The sequence below is a fragment of the Stegostoma tigrinum genome, chromosome 7 (genome assembly GCF_030684315.1).
Source record: "Stegostoma tigrinum isolate sSteTig4 chromosome 7, sSteTig4.hap1, whole genome shotgun sequence".
In the NCBI taxonomy this organism is placed as follows: Eukaryota; Metazoa; Chordata; class Chondrichthyes; order Orectolobiformes; family Stegostomatidae; genus Stegostoma; species Stegostoma tigrinum.
This window is the reverse complement of record NC_081360.1, coordinates 36,795,761-36,814,887: the sequence shown is the minus strand read 5'-3', so window position 1 is coordinate 36,814,887 and position 19,127 is coordinate 36,795,761. Positions and strand designations below refer to the sequence as shown.

At 38.6% G+C, this 19,127-nt stretch overlaps 1 protein-coding gene across 1 annotated transcript; it reads left to right on the top strand.

The window, feature by feature from the left end:
• The first annotated feature begins 6,195 nt into the window (after positions 1-6,195).
• On the top strand, positions 6,196-18,495 carry asnsd1 (asparagine synthetase domain containing 1). Its single transcript, XM_048534855.2, has 6 exons — positions 6,196-6,333; positions 10,209-10,262; positions 11,997-12,072; positions 13,586-15,153; positions 16,571-16,752; positions 18,071-18,495. Exons 4-6 carry the CDS (start codon positions 13,714-13,716, stop codon positions 18,324-18,326), a joined length of 1,878 nt encoding a protein of 625 aa, XP_048390812.2. The 5' UTR covers positions 6,196-6,333; positions 10,209-10,262; positions 11,997-12,072; positions 13,586-13,713; the 3' UTR covers positions 18,327-18,495.
• Positions 18,496-19,127: the final 632 nt, after the last annotated feature.

Sequence of the window (19,127 nt, the reverse complement as noted above, 5' to 3'; positions counted from 1 at the left end):
ACAAGAATTTTGTGAGCAATTTCTTCAAGGTTAGCCCCAAATACTGCCACTTCAGTGATGACCTCAGCCTCCAGGACATTTCAATCTGCTAAACAATTGCTCCATCTTGTGGGTTGAATTGTATCTTATTGTTGTATCTATTCAAGCATAGGGAACCTATACATTGACATTCTTCCGTGTGTTATTTTTAATTACAATTATAAGTGTCACTTACAGCTGGCCTGCAAAAACAACAAAAACTTAATGTATGCATTTGCATGCTATCCTGGTAGCCATCAACTTCTTCACCCTGAGCAGTCTCTACAGATATCCACGCTGGCACTTCAATTTACCACAACATCTTTGTATATACATGTGAAGATATTAATTTGAAGCAAACATAGGCCACTAGGCCCCTCAAGCTTGTTCCACCATTCAATAAGTTCATGCTTGATTTGATTACTTCACATTTCTACCTAACTCCCATAGGCTGTTATTCCCCATAGTCTGTTACTCCTTCACTTATCAAGAATCTAAATGTGTGCGTCTAAATATATTCAAAGATTCAACTCGCACCACCTTCTGAGGAAAGGAGCTCTAAAAACTCACGAACCTCTGTTCAAAAATTTCTGAACAAAATAATTGTTCTCATTTCTGTCCTAAATGGGAAGCCTTTTGTTTTTAAATAGTGACCCCCTAGTTCTAGATTCTCTAACAAAAGGAAACAGTTGGCATGGTGACTCAGTGGCCAGCTCTGCAACCTCACAGCAGTAAGGACATGAGCTTGATTCCACCATTTGGTGACTGCGTGAAGTTTGCACATTCGCCTTATGACGACATGGGTTTCCTCCGAGTGTGTTAATCACTCTTCTCAGATCTGTAGCCTTAACTGTTAAGAGCCCAGATGAAGAGAAGTAAACTGGTTCCCCTTGATATATTCACCCATTCCCTCAGCTGGTCACAACACTATTTATTTTTAATGGGTCCTTTCCCTTGTAGATACCTTTCTCAGAGACCCAAATGTTTTAAAAGGAGCCAATTTAACCATGCTTTGTTCAGCTAACAAACAAATGTGAGCTTGTAATGATTAAACTTGAATAGAAGTAGTAATGCAACACACATACACACAGATTGGAAAAGAGAGGTTAGCCTTGAAAAGCAAATGAGATTTTTTAAAAAATGAAAATCAGTCTCTGAATTGTTTGATAAGAATGGATAATTGAATGTTGCAGCCATTGCTGTGAAGGTTACCAGTAACATTGACAATCTAGTTGATTTTGAAATTCATGGCTTTGTAGGTTGATTGAAACTCTTGTTGACAGTGGCTGACTGGAAGCATTCAGAGTGAGAGAAATCAGAGATAATAGGAACTGCAGATGCTGGAGAATCCAAGATAACAAGGTGTAGAGCTGGATGAACACAGCAGGCCAAGCAGATCGTAGGAATAGCAAGGGATAGAGCTGGATGAACACGATAAAAAGGTGTAGAGCTTGTACAGAGTGAGAGAAAATCTTGCTTCTTTCTTTGCTTGCAAGGCAAACATGTTTAAATGTCTCTTCTCAGATCTGTAGCCTTCACAATGATATCAGGCCACTGACACACACACATTAGTGTTGCAGTTAGTTTTGAATCCATTTATTTTTTTACATTCTTAGAAGGTCAAAACAGAATAGGTCTACAAGATGTGGTTTTCAGCTTAGAAGGAGAGACAATAGCCCATTCTTTACGTTATATTTCTCTCTGTTTCAGTATTGCCTGACATTCTGCAGGTGTGGTATTTCAGGAACATGAGGGACTCTTATTTTAAAAAAATTAACCATGAGATATGGGCAATGCCAGCTGTGCCAATATTCGTTGACTGTTCATAGTTGCTTTTCAGAAGACAGCGGTGAGCTGCCTTTTTGAACCCCTATAGTCCTTGTGCTTAAGTACACTCACAATGCCATTAAGGAGGCAATTCCAGAATTTTGACCCAGAAACAGAGAAGGAACAACAATGTATTTCCAGGTCAGGATTGTGAGCGGCTTGCAGGGGAACTTGTAGGCAATGGTGTTCTCATTTATCTGCTACCTCTATCCTTCTAGATGCATCATGGAAGGCACTGTCTAAGGAGCCTTGTTGAATTTCTGAACTGTATTTTGTAGATAGAGCTCAATATTGTTTAATTAGAAAAAGACAGCTGAAAGCTACAGGATAGATGGGTTTGGGAGTCCTCATTCATGAATGACAAAAAGCTAGCATACAAGTTCAGTGGGTAACAGATAAGGCAAATGGTATGTTGACACTTATTTCAAAGGGTATGAGCTATAAGAATAGGGAGGTTTTACTAAAATTATTCAAAGCACTAGTCAGACCACAACTGGAATACCATGAACAATTTGAAGCCCTTATCTAAGGAAAGATATACCGGCATTGCAGACAGGGCAGAGAAAGTTCACAAGGCTGATACTAGGCATGGGTGGCCTGTTTTATGAGGAGACGTTGAGTAGATTGGATCTGTACTCTTTGGACATTGAAATACCCCACCCAAATTACGTTCTGGGCTTTCTTCAAACTGTATTCAAAATGGAAAAGCACTGTTTCTTTTGCCAATGGTGGACAGTACATGGTATTTAGCAGATTTCTAATCCATGCTTGACCTGATGCCACAGGACTTCATGAGATCCAGCATTATTGTTGAGGAGTTCCAGGGCAACTCTCTCCAACTGTGTACCATTGTGCTTCCACCTCTGCTAGGTCTGTCTTACCAGAAAGAAAAAAACAATTTCAGAGATGGTGATGGTTCTGTCTGGCACCTTGTGAGTAAGGTATGATTCCCTGAGTATGACTAAAACAGGCTTTTGCTTGAATAGCCTGTGAGACAGCTCTCACAGTTTTGGCCCCAGCCCCTAAATGTTAGTAAGGAGCACTTTCCAGGGTCAAGAGAGCTGTTTTTGTTGTTGTGTGTGGGTTGTAGTCAAATGGTCCATCTGGTTTTATTCTTTTTAAGACTTTCTAACTGTTGTTACAACTGAGTAGCTTGCTGGGCCATTTCACAGGCAGTCAAGAGTCATGGATCTGGACTCAAATGTTGGTTCAACCAGGTAACAATAGCAGTTGCCTTCCCTGAAGGATAGTAATGAACTAGATGTGTTTTTCCAACACTTGGTGTTTTCTGGTCATCATTAGACTTTTAATTCCAAATTGTTTTTTATTAAATTCAATTGGCATGATTCAAGCTTGGGTTCCTGGAACATTATCTTGGTCTCTGGATTACTAGTCTAGTGATAATACCACTACACCATTGTCTCTCCATTAGCCAGAAAGTAACTGAATTTATATTGGAAGGACTATAACTTCCCCTCTCCCATGATTAATAATGTCCTCAACCACATCTCCTGTACTTCCTGCCCTTCTGCCCTCAAACTCCCTACCCCCAACAAAAAAGATAGAGTGCCCCGATCTTCACATATCATCCCATTAACCTCTGAATCCAACGCCTCCTCCTCTGCCACCTTTTGCCACCTGTAATCAGACGCCACCACCAAAGAGATATTCCTCTTCCCACCTCTATCTGCTTTCCGCAGGGACCGTTCTCTCTGCAACTCCCTTGTCCACTCTACACTCCCCAACAAACTGAATAGGAGCGACTAAATAGGCTGTGGTTATTTTCCCTGGAGCATCAGAGGCCGAAGGGTGACCTAATAGAGATTTATAAAATCATGAGGGGTACGGATAGGGCAAATAGATGTAGTGTTTTCCCCAGGGCAAGGGAGTCCAAAACTAGAGGGTGTGGGTTTAAGGTGAGAGGGGAAAGATTTAAGAGGGACTTAAGGAATAGTGTGTGTATGGAATGAGTTGCTCAAGGAAGCAGTGGGAGCTGGTACAATTACAACCATTTAAAAGGCAACTGGAGGGTATATGAATAGGAAAGCATTCAAGTGATATAGGTCAAATGCTGACAAATGGGACTAGATTTATTTAGGATATCTGGTTGGCATGGACACATTGGACTGAAGGGTCCGTTTCCATGCTGTATATTTCTATAACTCTGTAATTGCTTTGTTGTTGAGAATTACCCATTTTAAGTTATGCCACTCTCAAAAATCAACAGCTTAATAGATATAATGTTGTGAAGCTCTACTGTTAACAAAAAATCAGATCTGCATTTATAAACCTTGATATCTGGTAAATGACAGTAGCTGAATCTCACAATTTTTATGTGGCATGTTTGAGTAGTTATAGTATCTTAATGACATGAATATTGTTCCTAACATTTCTGAAATCATAGCTTTTACTATATTATAAGAAATATTTATGCGCTGGCATTCTTAGTTCAATATACACTCTATTAGTCTTCTCCTTTTCTTGCAATATCACTCCTGAATTCAAGATGTATCATTCAGACATCCATTTCAAAGCTCTCTCCTCTAATCTCAAAATTGTGGAAAAGTTTACTTCCAATAGGCTTTGCTTCTTTCTGTCATCTTTAGGCTTTAATAGCCTAAGTTCCGTATCTCCTAATTACTATTTGCCTATCCAGTTGGCCTTTTCCACCTGTATTCTTGCTTTAGTCAATTCCTTAATAATGTAGGGAAAAAAAACTTTGATTTAGCATTTCTCAAAGGCAATTCAAAGTACTTGATGTCAAATGAGTTCCTTTGAAATTTGGTGCATATTACGTTGGGGAAATGGAGTAGCAATTTTGCCAAGATTCCACATGTTTTCAATTGACAGTTAAGTTTTGAAAGAGTAGTGTAATGGGATGTTGAATATCCACTTGAGTACAGGAGGACAGGTTTTTATCTACAAGACAGCAGTGACAACATAGCACTTCCGTAGTACTGAATTGTACTGGGGAGCATGGTGACTCAGTGGTTAGCACTGCTAGCTCACAGAGCCAGGGATCTGGGTTCAATTCCAACCTTGGGTGACTGTCTGTGTGGAGTTGACACATTCTTCCTGTATCTGTGTGGGTTTCCTTCCTGTGCTCCAATTACCTCCCACAGTCCAAAGAAGTGTAGGTAGATAGGCCATGGGGGACACAGGGTAACAGGGATGGCATGGTTCTGGGCATGATGCTCTTTAGAGGGTCAGTATGGGCTGAATGACCAGCCTGCATGTTGTAGGGATTTTACGAATTGCAATATTAACTTATATTGCTCGTTATTTTTTAATACATCACCTTCTTGCATAAAAGTTAAGGGAGTTACCAACTTAGAGAAGATAACATAAGACATTTTGGAATTGACTATTTGCTACTCACATAAGAATTTTTCAGATTTGAACACAAAAGTTATGGATGTTACTTGTTTCAGGCAGAGAAATATTATGGTTTACAATGATTTAGTTGATATGTTTTTTTTAATGTTTTTGTGACAGACTTTTTACGAACTGAATAATTTTTTATTTTGTTTTGTGTACAACCATTTTCTAATTAATTATTTATACATGGGTTGATACAACTGTTGGCTGGAATAAGTTTAACTGTGATGTTTAATTTCAAATATTTTCCGTTGAGCTTTGAAATTTGTAATAACTGCTACAATTTTTTGATCCTGTTGCTTGCCAAATGATGGCCAATTAGATTAACCTGTGCATTGCAGGATCACAGACAAAATTTTGAGTGGGTTTGGTTCTAACATTTTTGTAAACAATTCTAGAATGTTCCTTAATTTTCTGGACTCTTTGTTTTTGTTATTTCTGCTATTTTAAACCAACTGAGAAATTAAATCTACTTTATTTTCTACAACTTTAGACTTATTTTGACTTTGTTGTTTAAAGTTTGAAATGCTATTCTTGCTCCATGCAACATAGGTGTTACCAGTGGTTTGAGGATATGTTTTTCAATTTCCTTTAGTTTTGGTCGCCAGACGCAACATAGTGAGTGACAGTGATAACAAAGTGTGGAGCTGGATGAACACAGCAGGCCAAGCAGCATCTCAGAAGCACAAAAACTTTTTGTGCTCCTGAGATGCTGCTTGGCCTGCTGTGTTCATCCAGCTTCACACTTTGTTATCTTGGATTCTCCAGCATCTGCAGTTCCCATTATCATAGTGAGTGACATTGATTGTCGTGCTACACCATTGAGAAGTTCAGTCTCCAACTTCTCCAAACCCTCTTTCCAGTTGACCGCTGTTGTGAATGTTGATGCAATGTGACCTCCAAAACTGCTCGGCGCCGGAAGCGCTAGAGAGCGTAGTCTGCCACCGTCGCGCATGCGTGTTGTCACGGGGTGTACTTCCGGCAGCCGCACATGGAAACAACCCGAGGGGAGTGGAGTCAGTGTTGGACGGTGAAGACGAGGTGATGGCGGCCGTCTCAAGCAAAGTAGCAGATAGTGAGGGAGTCCGGAGAGAAGAATTAAGTAAACAGGTATGATTCCTAGCAATTCAGAGTTAACAAGAACTTGTTCCTAGCCACGTCGCTTTGGCAGCAGGAGCCATACCCATGAGTAACAATTCCCTGGTGAACCTGCCCTGCTACAGGGTTGCAAGATATGTCCTTCACTTTGGCAGCCGTAGAATCAAAATCTGCGTGTGCAGATGGATGCCAGTCGGCCCCTCGTGCCTGCACCAGCTTTTCAGATGACCAATATTACCGAGTGCCAACCTCCTGCTTTTTCGCCATCCCTTGCATGTTCGGAATCATCCAGTTCTCTCTTGAATGCATCTTGAACCGTTTCACATTTGAATTTTTACAACGTTTCAAAAATGAAAATAGTTTGAACTGATTTCTCAGGCTTGCCTTTGATGTGAATCTTTACCGTGTAAGTAACCCGCTAAACGTAGGAGCCTTGACAGTTTGCACATTATTATTTTTAAATGCAGAAATCGTAAAATCTTTATTTTAACAACCATTTGAGTGGTTAGCTATTCTTAGAGTTTAAATCAGCTTGGAAAAGTGATCCAAAATCAATTTTAAAGCATTGAGAACAGATCTGTCCTGGTAATTTGGAATCAAATTAATGGGGAAACCTATGAGTGATAATGGGAACTGCAGATGCTGGAGAATCCAAGATAATAAAATGTGAGGCTGGATGAACACAGCAGGCCCAGCAGCATCTCAGGAGCACAAAAGCTGATGTTTTGGGCCTAGACCCTTCTTCAGAGAGGGGGATGGGGTGAGGGTTCTGGAATAAATAGGGAGAGAGGGGGAGGCAGACTGAAGATGGAGAGAAAAGAAGATAGGTGGGGAGGTAGGGAGGGGATAGCTCAGTCCAGGGAAGACGGACAGGTCAAGGAGGTGGGATGAGGTTAGTAGGTAGGAGATGGAGGTGCGGCTTGAGGTGGGAGGAAGGGATGGGTGAGAGGAAGAACAGGTTAGGGAGGCAGAGACAAGTTGGACTGGTTTTGGGATGCAGTGGGTGGAGGGGAAGAGCTGGGCTGGTTGTGTGGTGCAGTGGGGGGAGGGGACGAACTGGGCTGGTTTTGGGATGCGGTGGGGGAAGGGGAGATTTTGAAGCTGGTGAAGTCCACATTGATACCATTGGGCTGCCGGGTTCCCAAGTGGAATATGAGTTGCTGTTCCTGCAACCTTCGGGTGGCATCATTGTGGCACTGCAGGAGGCCCATGATGGACATGTCATCTAAAGAATGGGAGGGGGAGTGGAAATGGTTTGTGACTGGGAGGTGCAGTTGTTTATTGCGAATTGGGGAAACCTAATTGATTTTAATCTATTTGTAAAGACGAGATGGTTTAAGTGTGGTGGAGAGACATTTCCTGAGAGGGCAAGGTAGGATAACCAAATTTGGAATTCTCTGGATAACAAAATAGATAAGGAATAACAATGAGTAGAAAACAGATTATGAGCTGAATGTATAACGTTTGGAACGGAAATAAAAAGAAAATAAGAAAGGACCAATGAACAAGTATGAAACAACACTAAAATGGACTGCGAAAGTCTTATGTGGTGAAAGGGTAGTAGGCGGAATGGGGCTGATTCGGATCAGGCCTGAACATGGAACATCAGGGACAAAGTTAATGTCACTTGTACAAACATAAATTAGTAAAGGAAAGCCAGCATAGAATTGTCAGGCAAATTGTGTTATCAAACTTTATTGAATTTTGATGAAGGAACAGAATTGATTGTGATGTATAATGACTTCATAAAGGTGTTTGAAGTGATGCATAAGATGCTTATTGGCAAAGAAGATGGCATTGAAATAATTGTTGGGTAATGGTTGTTCAGTGCACCTCTGTTTAGCTGACCGTTAACCTATGATCAAGCTATAACATTAAAATATAATTAAAATTTATGTAATTGAGGGAGAGTTTGATTATGCTTATAAATAAAGTTTGAACATAACTTCCTGTTTGAAGAACAGTCAGTGCTTGGTAACTTCAACTTTTTGTCCACTTTTTAAAAAGGCAATCTTCTGTTAAAGAAGGCTGGCCCTTTGAGCTTTTGTACATCATAGAATTCAATTCAGCATATTAGAACAACAGATTTTCATTGGTAAAATTTCTGCTGATAACATCGAAGTTTTTTTTAGCATGTAAACTTTCATCACGGATAAATAAGTAACATGTTTAGTTTAATTGAAAAGCTTATGTTGACTTCATTTGACATCAGTAAATTAAGAACGTTTTTGATAGACTGTATGTACAAAGACTGCTTACATTTACGGATATGGGCATAACTAGAAGCCATCAGTATAAGACAGACATTAAGAAATCTAACAACAAATTCACAACAAACTACTTTGGCAGAGCATGCTGAGAAGTTGAAACCCTACTACAGTGAATGCATGACATAAAATGTGGAAGTATATCAAATTATAAAGAGTGCAGTGAGAGAATTTGAGGTCGTAGACACGCTAGTTGAACATGTAGACATGATGAAAGCAAATTAATGTTGAGAAGTGCAAAGGGATGCATTTTAATAAGAAACAGCATTCCCATAATTTTCCTGGCTGCAACTTCCAGAAACAAATGCTGATTGCCATGTGAGAAACCTATGGAGTGGCTGAGGGAATGTTGGTCGGAAGGGTGATGTAACATAAAGGCTGTACTTCTAAAGATGTGCAGGAAAATGTCATCAAGGTCTATATGTGCTCAAATCATTGAAGATGGCAGAGCAGGTTCAAAAGTAGTTTTGAAAAAAATGTTTATAGGGTCCTATGCATTCTAAATAGAAGCATTGTGTGAAAAAGCAAGTTATGATGAACCTTTGCAGAAAATTGGTTCAGCCTCATTGATTGTGGAATCCCAGCAGTGTGGACACAGGCCATTTGGCCCATTAGTCCACACTGACCCTCTGAAGAGCATCCCCTACCCTATCCCTGTAACCCTGTAATTATCACGGCTAACCCATATTGGGAAATTTAGTACAGCCAATCCACCTAACCTGCACATCTTTGGACTGTGGGAGGAAACTAGAGCATCTGGAGGAAACTCATGCAGACATGGGGACAATGTGATTACTCCACACAGTCAGTAGCTCAAGACTCCACTCAAACACAGGTCCCTGGTGCTGTGAGGTAGCAGTGCTTACTACTGAGCCACCGTGCTGTTCTAAAAGTTGAGACAGCCACACAGAATTGTCAGGAAGACATCCTTCAAGCAAACACAAGTAATGTCAATCATCGATGGAAGCTTGACGACTTGGTCAGTATGGGGATTGAACCCATGACCTTGGCATTAATACCACCAACTAAAGCATTATGTCCACTTCTGGCGCTGCACTTTCAGAAGGCTGTGAAGATTTCTTAAAAAGCACAGAAAAATACACAGGTGAACAACTCTGCAGTTGTTCTCCTTAAAGAGGAAGAGATTGAGTGGAGACTTGATAGGTGTTCAAAATCATGCTGAATAAACAAAGTAAATAGAGAGAAATTTCCCATTGACAAAAGGCAAGTATGTCAAATATTGATTTAAAGTGGTTGGCAAAAGAGCTAAAAGTGACTTGAGGAAGGACCTCTAAATGCAATGAATGAGTATGAGCTTGAATGCAGTGCCTAAAAGGATGGCCGAGCTGATTAAAACTGGCTTTCAGAGATTGTGCGTGCAGGGGAGAAAATAGAGGGTTACTAATTTTCAAAGGATCAAATATAGTCATTTTTAAAAGGAATGAATAACGCTCTGCTCGTTGCATTTCACAACACCATAAAGACAACAAAAATATTTGCAATTTTTGAGAGAAATCCGTTCAAAGTTGACATTTTGGCTGAACTGCAGTGTCTACTGGGTTACAGTTGTTTGTTTCCTTACTGTCTTTTTCAATGTAAAACGTAACTTTGTTTTAACAGATAAAAGAACAAATTGTTGTCATCGATGAGCTCTCCAACCTTAAGAAAAATCGGGTAAGTCAATGAACCCCAAGTTAATATTCGCAGGAGTTCAGTTCTGGCATAAATATAATGATTGCCTTCAAATTACAGTGTAAGATAAATAAACTTTTCCTAAATAAACAAAAATTACTGATAAGTAAACTGAGAATAGGTGGCAGGAAAACTCTTCATAGTGTTAAATATTTGGAATAATATAGCAATCAAGATAATAGAGGAACAGATTTTGGGTTTATCAGAATTAGATGCTGTGATGGTTATAAAAACATGGACCCAGGATTGATTTTCAGAATTTGCTGAGGTGGGGGACTGGTTATCTTCACATGGCTTCAGTATGGATTGCAGACAGGGGAAGTTATCCAGAGGTCCCACTCCAGAGCATTAGCCACTTAGCCTTGCACAGTGTTTTAAACTCAAAGAATGATCCTGAACAGAAGGGTCTAATTGGCTCAACATGCCTGTGGCAGCTCCTTGTAAAAGCTATCCAGTGAGTCCCACTTCCATTTTTTTCCATTATTCTTTTAGTATTTATCCAATTCCATTTTGGAAATTGATACTGAATCTGCTTCAGCTACCCTTTCAGGAAGTGCATGTAGATCAACACTTTACTGTGCAATTCCTTACATTGCCTCTGGTTCTTTCGCTAATGCCATTAATCTTTGCCCTCTGGTTAGAAACCATTACCCCTCTGGAAGTAGGTTCTTATTTACTCTTCGTGATTTTGAACACTTCTATGAAATTTCCTCTTAACATTCTTAATAGCATTTCCAATGTTTGATATCCTTGCCAAAGTGTGTATTTAGAATTTGCCACGAGCCTCCAGGTGAGACCTAACTAGTGCTAGATAAACTTGCTTGCTTACTTTTGTACTTGTTACTTCTGTTTACAGAATCAAGGATTTTGTCAGTCTTTTTAATAGTCTTCTGAACTGCCTATGCCAGGTATTCTGTCAAGCACCCCTCTTAAAATTATACACTTAAGTTTGACTGATATCATTCCTAGCAAAATGTATCCCTTCTTATTTCTTCATTGTGAATTTCATTTGCCAATTGTTTACCAATTTTACCAATTTTTCATGTCATCTGCAGACCTTGAAATTATGTCCATTATGAGTCTTTCATTTCAAAGTTGAGAGTTCACTTTTTCAGTGTTTCTGAACGTGCTTTTTTTCCCTTCAACAAAGAATTTGGAGAGAGTGCAGTCTTTAGGAAATGCTGAGTAAGAACAACCACCAGGCATATTTCTGTTACTTCTCCACACAGGAGGAAGAGAGCTAGAAGCTTCTCCAGTATTGTTTAAACATGAGACCAGCCACCTGTCTATAGACAAGTTATGAAGTTGTTACTTTGTATTTATCAAAAGCTTACACTTATGTTTCATTTTAATCTCCATACTGTTAGATATTGAGGCAGCTGTGCAGTCTGCATCCAATCAATATTTCGTTGCTTATTTACAATTTTACCAGTTAATCTTTGATTGCAGTGCACGTGAACCAGATGCCTTTCCAACTGACCAAAATTAACTCTTCCTGAATGTTCTCACATCTGATTTTTCATTGTGCTTTCCAAAACTGTTTCAACTCTAATATTCTTGTGATCACTATTTTCCAAATGATCCCCCGCTGAAAACGTGTTCCACATATTTTCACTTATGTTCCATTCTCCAAACTAGATTCAGTATTGTTTTTTTACAAAGTGATTCCGTGATTAGTTTTAGTTTTATTAATACTTGTTATTCATTCTGTTTCAGAGAGTTTATAAGCAACAGCCCAACAGCAATATATTTTTCTTGGCAGATCAAACCCAGACTCTAAGTGAATGTAAATGTAAGTAATGTATCTTACGCGTGTTTGTAAAATGCATTGAGCGTAGTAAGTGGTTCATATGTTGCAACTATGCAGAATGGGTTGAATATTCCTTTGTTACATTTATATTCATGCAACACAAACATTAGATCATCTTTTCCTCCTCCACTTTTAATTCGCCTTCTCCCACTCCTTTAATATGTCCTTTTCGTTTGCGCCACCCCTTCTGAGAGACTAGCTGTCAATCGTTTTAGTCCTGCCTTGAACTGATAATTAGGAGGTCCACAAGAGTAGTTCAAAAACATAAGAAATAGAAGCAGGAGTAAACTTTTTAACCTTATAAGCCCACATCACCATTCAACAAGTTCATGGCTGATTTCTACTGCAACACTATTTTGCTGCTTTGTCCTGTATCCCTTCATGTTTTAATATGTAGAAATCTATATATATTTAATATATATTTCAAGGAACTGAAACAAAAACCTGTTCTATCACTCAACAGGGCAGTGAAAGCAGTATCATTGAATATTTTAAAGATAGAGGTGGATACATTCTTAACTAACACAGAAGTTAGGAAAGAATGTCAGTTGTAGCCAAGAAAGTAGGTTAAAGTAACAGTCAGATCAACCATGATCTTGTCAAATGACAAGGCTAGCTTGAAGGACCAATTAGCCTATTCCTGCTGACATCATCTACTTCTCATTTTCTATATTCATTAAACTGAAACTAGTAATAACATAGTTAATAGAAAACTGATCTCATTACAGATTTAAGTTTTAGAACCTATATTGCAATTCTGAAAGGACCAAATAATGTACTTAAATATGTAAATATGGCGGACACCCAAGGTAGTTATTAAAATATTTGATAGAGTCTCTAATTCTCCTCTTCATTCAATAAAAACAAGATTATAGGATTTATGTATTCTTACACCATCTAATTTTGGCGTGAATCTTTTGCCTATAATGTGCTCACAGGGGAGGCAGTGGCCGAGTGGTATTATCACTGAACTGTTATCCAGAGACTCAGGTTCGAATCTTGCCATGGCAGATGGTGGAATTTTAATTCACTGAGAGTCTGGAAATAAGAAACTAAAGATGACAGTGAATTGTTGTTTGTCAGGAAAAACCCATCTAGTTCACTAATGTCTTTAGGGAAGGAAACTGCCATTCCTACCTGATCTGTCCTGCATGTAACTCCAGACCCACAGCAATCTGGTTGACTCTTAACTACTTTCTGGGCAGTTAGGGATAAGCAATAAATGCTGGCCTAGCCTGCAACACCCCCCACCCATGAATGAATTTAAAAAAACCTTCTCTGTGTTAAAAGAATAGAATAAGACAACAGTTTATTTTTCCACAGGCATTTTTACTTTTGGAATGTTCGCCTTGTTCAAATCTTTAGGAAACTCAAATCAATTTGTATCTTTTTGTAGGAAAACTGCTGTGATTGCATTATTTATTTACGTGTTACTTTCTCATAAGTTAGATTATGCGTCATTTCAAAAGTCTAACAATAACTGTACTTTTTACAGGTGCTCTTGATGAGATGAAGAAAGAATACCAAGAATTAGAAAATGCTGAAAAAACTACCAAATAACTAACAGCAAGATCAACATTTGTTCTTGATTGAAATTACTAAGTAAATTGAAACACACACAAAATGTGTGGTATTTGTTGTATGTTAGTTCTAAACCCTCAGGAAGGTATTTCTAATACTTTGGGAAAAGATACGCTTGAAAGCCTACAACGGAGAGGACCTAACTGCAGTCAACAGTTATCCAAGGAAGTGCCTGAACTGGGTTATAATATATTTTTCTCTGGTCATGTGCTTCATATGAGAGGGTGCCTAAAGCCACAACCTCTGCAGGACACTCAGGGAAACCTTCTCCTTTGGAATGGGGAGGTTTTTGGAGGAATTGAAATTGGACCCGAAGGCAATGACACTCAGATTATTCTTCAACATTTGTCTTCATGTAAGAATGAAGAATCCACTCTGTCTGTCTTTTCTGCTATTCAAGGACCTTGGACGTTTATATACTACCAAGCATTCAGTCACTGCTTGTGGTTTGGTCGAGACTTTTTTGGTCGGCGTAGTTTACTGTGGCAGTTTAAGAATGCTGGAAATCTCTATCTTACACTTACATCAGTGAGTCTGAGTCAGTCTGTTTCCAAGTATGGAAATATTCCTTGGCAGGAAGTACCAGCACGTGGAATTTACAAAATTGACCTCCAGAGAAACACCGGTGGCAATTCATTGGCAATATCATGGTATCCATGGAAATATAGGTCCATTGAATATGAATTCAAGACTTTACATTTAGGTGAAGATGTTCAGTTTATTGAAGAACTACCTAGTTTTGTTTCTGTATTTTTGAATGGATCAAAACTTTTCCTTATAGCACCCATTACTCCAATGAATTACAGTGTGTGTGAGACATGTGTTGACACTGCAGATAGTGAAGCATCTTCAGTAAATGTTGAGAGTTTTCTTTCAGATGAAAAGAAGAAGAAATTAGTTCTTCAGTTCATTAATGTTTTGAGTGAATCTGTTAGACGTCGAGTGCTTTTCTTACCAAGATGTCAAATTCACCCCTCATCCCAGTTCACAGTGTCTAATAAAGCAAATGTTGCTATTCTGTTTTCTGGCGGTGTTGATTCTATGGTTCTCGCAGCCTTGGCTGACCATCATATTCCACAAGATGAACCTATTGATCTATTGAATGTTGCCTTTAAGCAGCAGAAGACCTCAGCGAAACAAAAGAAAAGCAATGCTTCCAGGGCACTTGAAGAGGAAACTCTACAAGAGGACAATAGTGGTCTTAAAGAGACAACTAGTTTTAATGTGCCTGACCGGATCAGTGGACTGTCAGGTTTAAAAGAATTACAAATTATAAACCCTGCCAGAAATTGGAATTTTGTAGAAATCAATATCACATTAGAAGAGCTGAATGAAATGAGACAACAGCGGATTAGTCATTTGGTGCGACCTTTGGACACAGTACTGGATGACAGCATTGGCTGTGCTGTGTGGTTTGCTGCAAGAGGTATTGGTACCAGGACAAGTAATGGAGAAATCCAACCATATATAAGCTGTGCAAAGGTGTGATATTATCCCTAAAAGAATAATTTTCATCCCGCATTTTGAACGCAAAAATCTCTACCTCCACTTATTCTCTTGCCTGAAAAAGAAACACACCACATAATTTATTGTTTTGTGTACTCTTTTAAGTCATATGTAGAAAGCGACAAAGAAACTTCCTGCATTCAACATCATTGAGGAATTTAGCGTTAATTTCAACAAACTAATCTTAAAATGAAATGAGGCCCTCAATTAATCAGACTGATCTAGAAGAAAATGGTTGCTCCCAATGATTTTGTTCAACATTTCACTACTGTTCTTCAAATAGATTTTGTCTTTGATCTGCCCTTAGGGGTTTAGGCAGCTTCAAAGAATTTAAACATTGCTAAAAGACAATATGATGTCAAAGCTTTTTTTGCATTCATCAGGATTAGAACATAGGAAAAAGCATAAGATATGGTTGGGTCATCATTGGCATGGAGATGCAAGAGGAACAGTTACTAGTTTTCAGACCCCCAGGTTTGAAAATGCAGCTGAAATAAAATGTAAATAAGTGGGAAGGTATTCACTTTGGCCAAAAAAAATTAGAAATGCTGAAGACTTCTTAAATCGTGGCAGGTTGGGAAATGTATATATCCAAAAGAATGAGCGTGCTTGTCCACGAGTCACTGTAAGCTGGCATGTACGTGCAGCAAGCAAATAGAGGGGCAAAAACAGTATGTTGACAATTCATTTTAAGGAAATCAGTACAGACGTAAAGAGGCCTTGTTGTATTTACACAGAACCATGTGAAACCTCACCCAGAGTACTGTGTAGTTTTGTTCACCTTATCCAAGGAAGGATAAATTTGTAGTAAAGTTTGCCGAACAAATCCTTGGAATGGCAAACTTGTAGTAATGAAGTAATTGAGGAAACCAGGTCTCCATTCTCCAGTTTGAGACTGAGGGTGCTGTGATGAAACTTAGTTTATTTTTTTACAGACCATGAATGACTGGAAATAGGATGATTTTCCTGGTTTGTACTTGGAGTTTTAAACAAGCTGTACTTTTTCTTTTCCCTCAACTGCCACAACTTCTCTCTATATCCTCTGTCCATTGTATTTTCATCAAAACAACATTTGATAATGCTGCAAAAATTGTGAAACCCACGTAACTTCACTTTGCAACAGTTTATTAAATGGGTTTCAAAGTTGATCTTATTTTACTGCAGCAACAAGCTGCATGTTCAACTATGCTAAAAGATAACCACAGGTTTAAATTCAATATTTAGTAATTTGAAGTCTCAATATCTAAAATTAAGATGCACATTTTGGCCTATGTAAATATGGCTTGGTATAAACAGAATTTGCTTTACTATGTAAAGTAATTAGTTTCTGGAACAGTAGTACATTTTAATTTTAGATTCTGGAGTAAAATCTTTATGGACTTATTTTTAAAAGGTGGTATTGACTGGGATTGGAGCTGATGAACAACTTGCGGGTTATTCTCGTCACCGTGTCTGCTACAAAACATCAGGTTTTGAAGGCCTAGTCAAAGAACTGGGGATGGAACTTGGACGCATTTCCTCACGTAATCTTGGGCGAGATGACCGAGTCATTGGAGACCATGGAAAAGAGGCAAGGTACGTCTGTGCCAACTTTGAACATGTTGTAATGCAAAAATGCATTATAATTCACCACTGAATGCAAATTTTGTTGCAAACTCAAGAGAAAGCTGAAGTTTAAAATTGAAGATTGCCCATGTACTTTTAACTCAGCAGCAGCAGACTTTACATATGTGGTCTTTGACCTGATGCTAAAAGACTTCCTGCAGTCCAGAGTCAATGTTGAGGACTCCTAAGGCAGCTCCCTCCCAAATGTATACCACTGTACTGCTACCTCTGCTGGGTTTGTCCTGCTGTTGAGACATTTAGATTTTTGTTGTTGCTGGTGCCTGGGTTGATGCAAAGTGGTTCTTTCAAGTTTTTTTTTGCAGTGTGATTGTAATTAAGTGGCTTGCTAGGATATTTCAGACAGCAGCTGACAGTCAACCACATTGCATTGGTTTCAAGTCACGTATAAGCCATCTGTAAAAGACATTAATGAACCAGTTGGGGTTAATGATCTTTTGAATTTTATGGTTATAATTGGTGTTATGACAGAAAGCCAAATCAAATCAGCCTCCATATCCCTGTATTTGCAACACAAAGCTCCAAAGAATTCCTGATCAACTTTTTTGAATAACTGATAACAGGCACCAATATAGTGGAAACAAAATTAACAATTTATTCATAATAACTTTAACAGAGCAAAGTTATATCTAGTAATCTAATGTTTGATTTAAACTCTTTTTTTTAAAAATTCTACTCCTCAATCTTACGAAGACAAACAGACACAATTTAGTAATTAAATCAGAAGTAACATGAGATGTAACTAGCCAGTTCACTTAAGCAGTCTTCACGATCTGGAAAAACACAGCCACGTGGGCTTGTATCTTGCTTGGTTTCCGACAATACCAATGGTGTTGGACCAGCAGTTGTATACTGACAATTTTTTCTTGTCTGCAGTTTTGGTTTTTTGAGAAATACAATAGTATTTGACATAACTCAGGTTGTTTTCATTTTTAACAGTACATAAAGCAAAAAAAAACAAGCATTTTAAAAAGGTGAGTTGTGGTATAGTTAGTAGATATCATTATACGTTTATCCTGTAGCTTCTTACCGTGCTAGAAAGACAATCTGACTGGTACAGTTTCACTGAGGCAATCACTGGCATCTCCTCTGATTGCCATCATTGCCCTCTGTTGTTAACCTTGAGTGATAGTGTACATAGCACTTCAAGCTCAGCATAAAGCCAGTTAGGGAGGAAATGGTAATATAAAAATTGAATGAATGGTTAAGGAATTTTATACAAGATACATATGATAAAATTGTTAAACATTTTAAATCTTTGTCATTTCAGATTTCCGTTTTTGGATGAAGCAGTTGTTTCTTTTCTGAATTCACTTCCTGTGTGGGAGAAAGCAGACTTGACTCTGCCTCGAGGGATCGGCGAAAAATTGCTTCTACGAATGGCTGCAAAGGAACTTGGACTTACAGCATCTGCTGTTCTCCCAAAGAGAGCCATGCAGTTTGGATCTCGCATTGCAAAGATGGAAAACCACAAAGAAAAGGCTTCTGATAAATGTAACAGGCTATCACAAAGCTCGATAGATTAGTCATTGTGCTGTACTTTGCTTTCCCTGAAACTGGCACTGAAAAATAATGAACTGCCATATTAATGCCAAAACTTAAACCAATCAAAATACAATTGCAGGGGGCGTTCTGTTAGCCTGTTGTTATACCATGTATATAATGCAATTAAATGAGTACTGTATATTGCTGAAAGTCAGATCTTGGAATTACTCATTCTCTAAAGAAATTGCAATTGCATTTCATAATCAATTAATTTGCTTCCCATTCACAGCACCAGCAGATGGTAACTCCTTTAGTGGCTAACCCAACTAATTCAGACAGAAAATAAACATACAGAAGTGCAGATTCCGGAAATCTGAAACAAACACTGGTCAGTTCTGATGAAGGGCCACTGGACTTGAAATATTAACTGTTTTCTGTCTTTGATGCTGCCAGACAGGAAATAATCAAATTTTTGGAAATGTGTGGTCAACCAAACTGCATGATTTAGCTCAGGATCTCAAACTTAATGCAAATCTGTTTCTTAATGCATAGAATCATGCATCATAGAAAAAAGCCCTTTGATCTACTATGACTATGCTTACCAGCAAACACCAAACTACATTAATCCCATTTATCTTTATTTGGTCCATAGCTTATTATGCCCTGGCAATTTAAGTGATCATGCAGATGCTTCTTAAATGTTGCAGGAGTATTTGCCTTCACCACCCTCTCATGTTTCTACCACTGGGTAAGGAGGGAAAAAATCCTTCGGATCTCTAAACCACTTATTCCTCACCTTAAATTTATGCCCTCTGGTCTTACACACTATGGGGAAAGAGATT

Coding starts and splice junctions, on each gene's coding strand:
- asnsd1 (XM_048534855.2), top strand. CDS start 13,714: ATGTGTGGTATTTGTTGTATGTTAGTTCTAAACCCTCAGGAAGGTATT. Junction 15,154..16,570: donor CATATATAAGCTGTGCAAAG/GTGTGATATTAT, acceptor TATTTTTAAAAG/GTGGTATTGACTGGGATTGG. Junction 16,753..18,070: donor GACCATGGAAAAGAGGCAAG/GTACGTCTGTGC, acceptor TTGTCATTTCAG/ATTTCCGTTTTTGGATGAAG.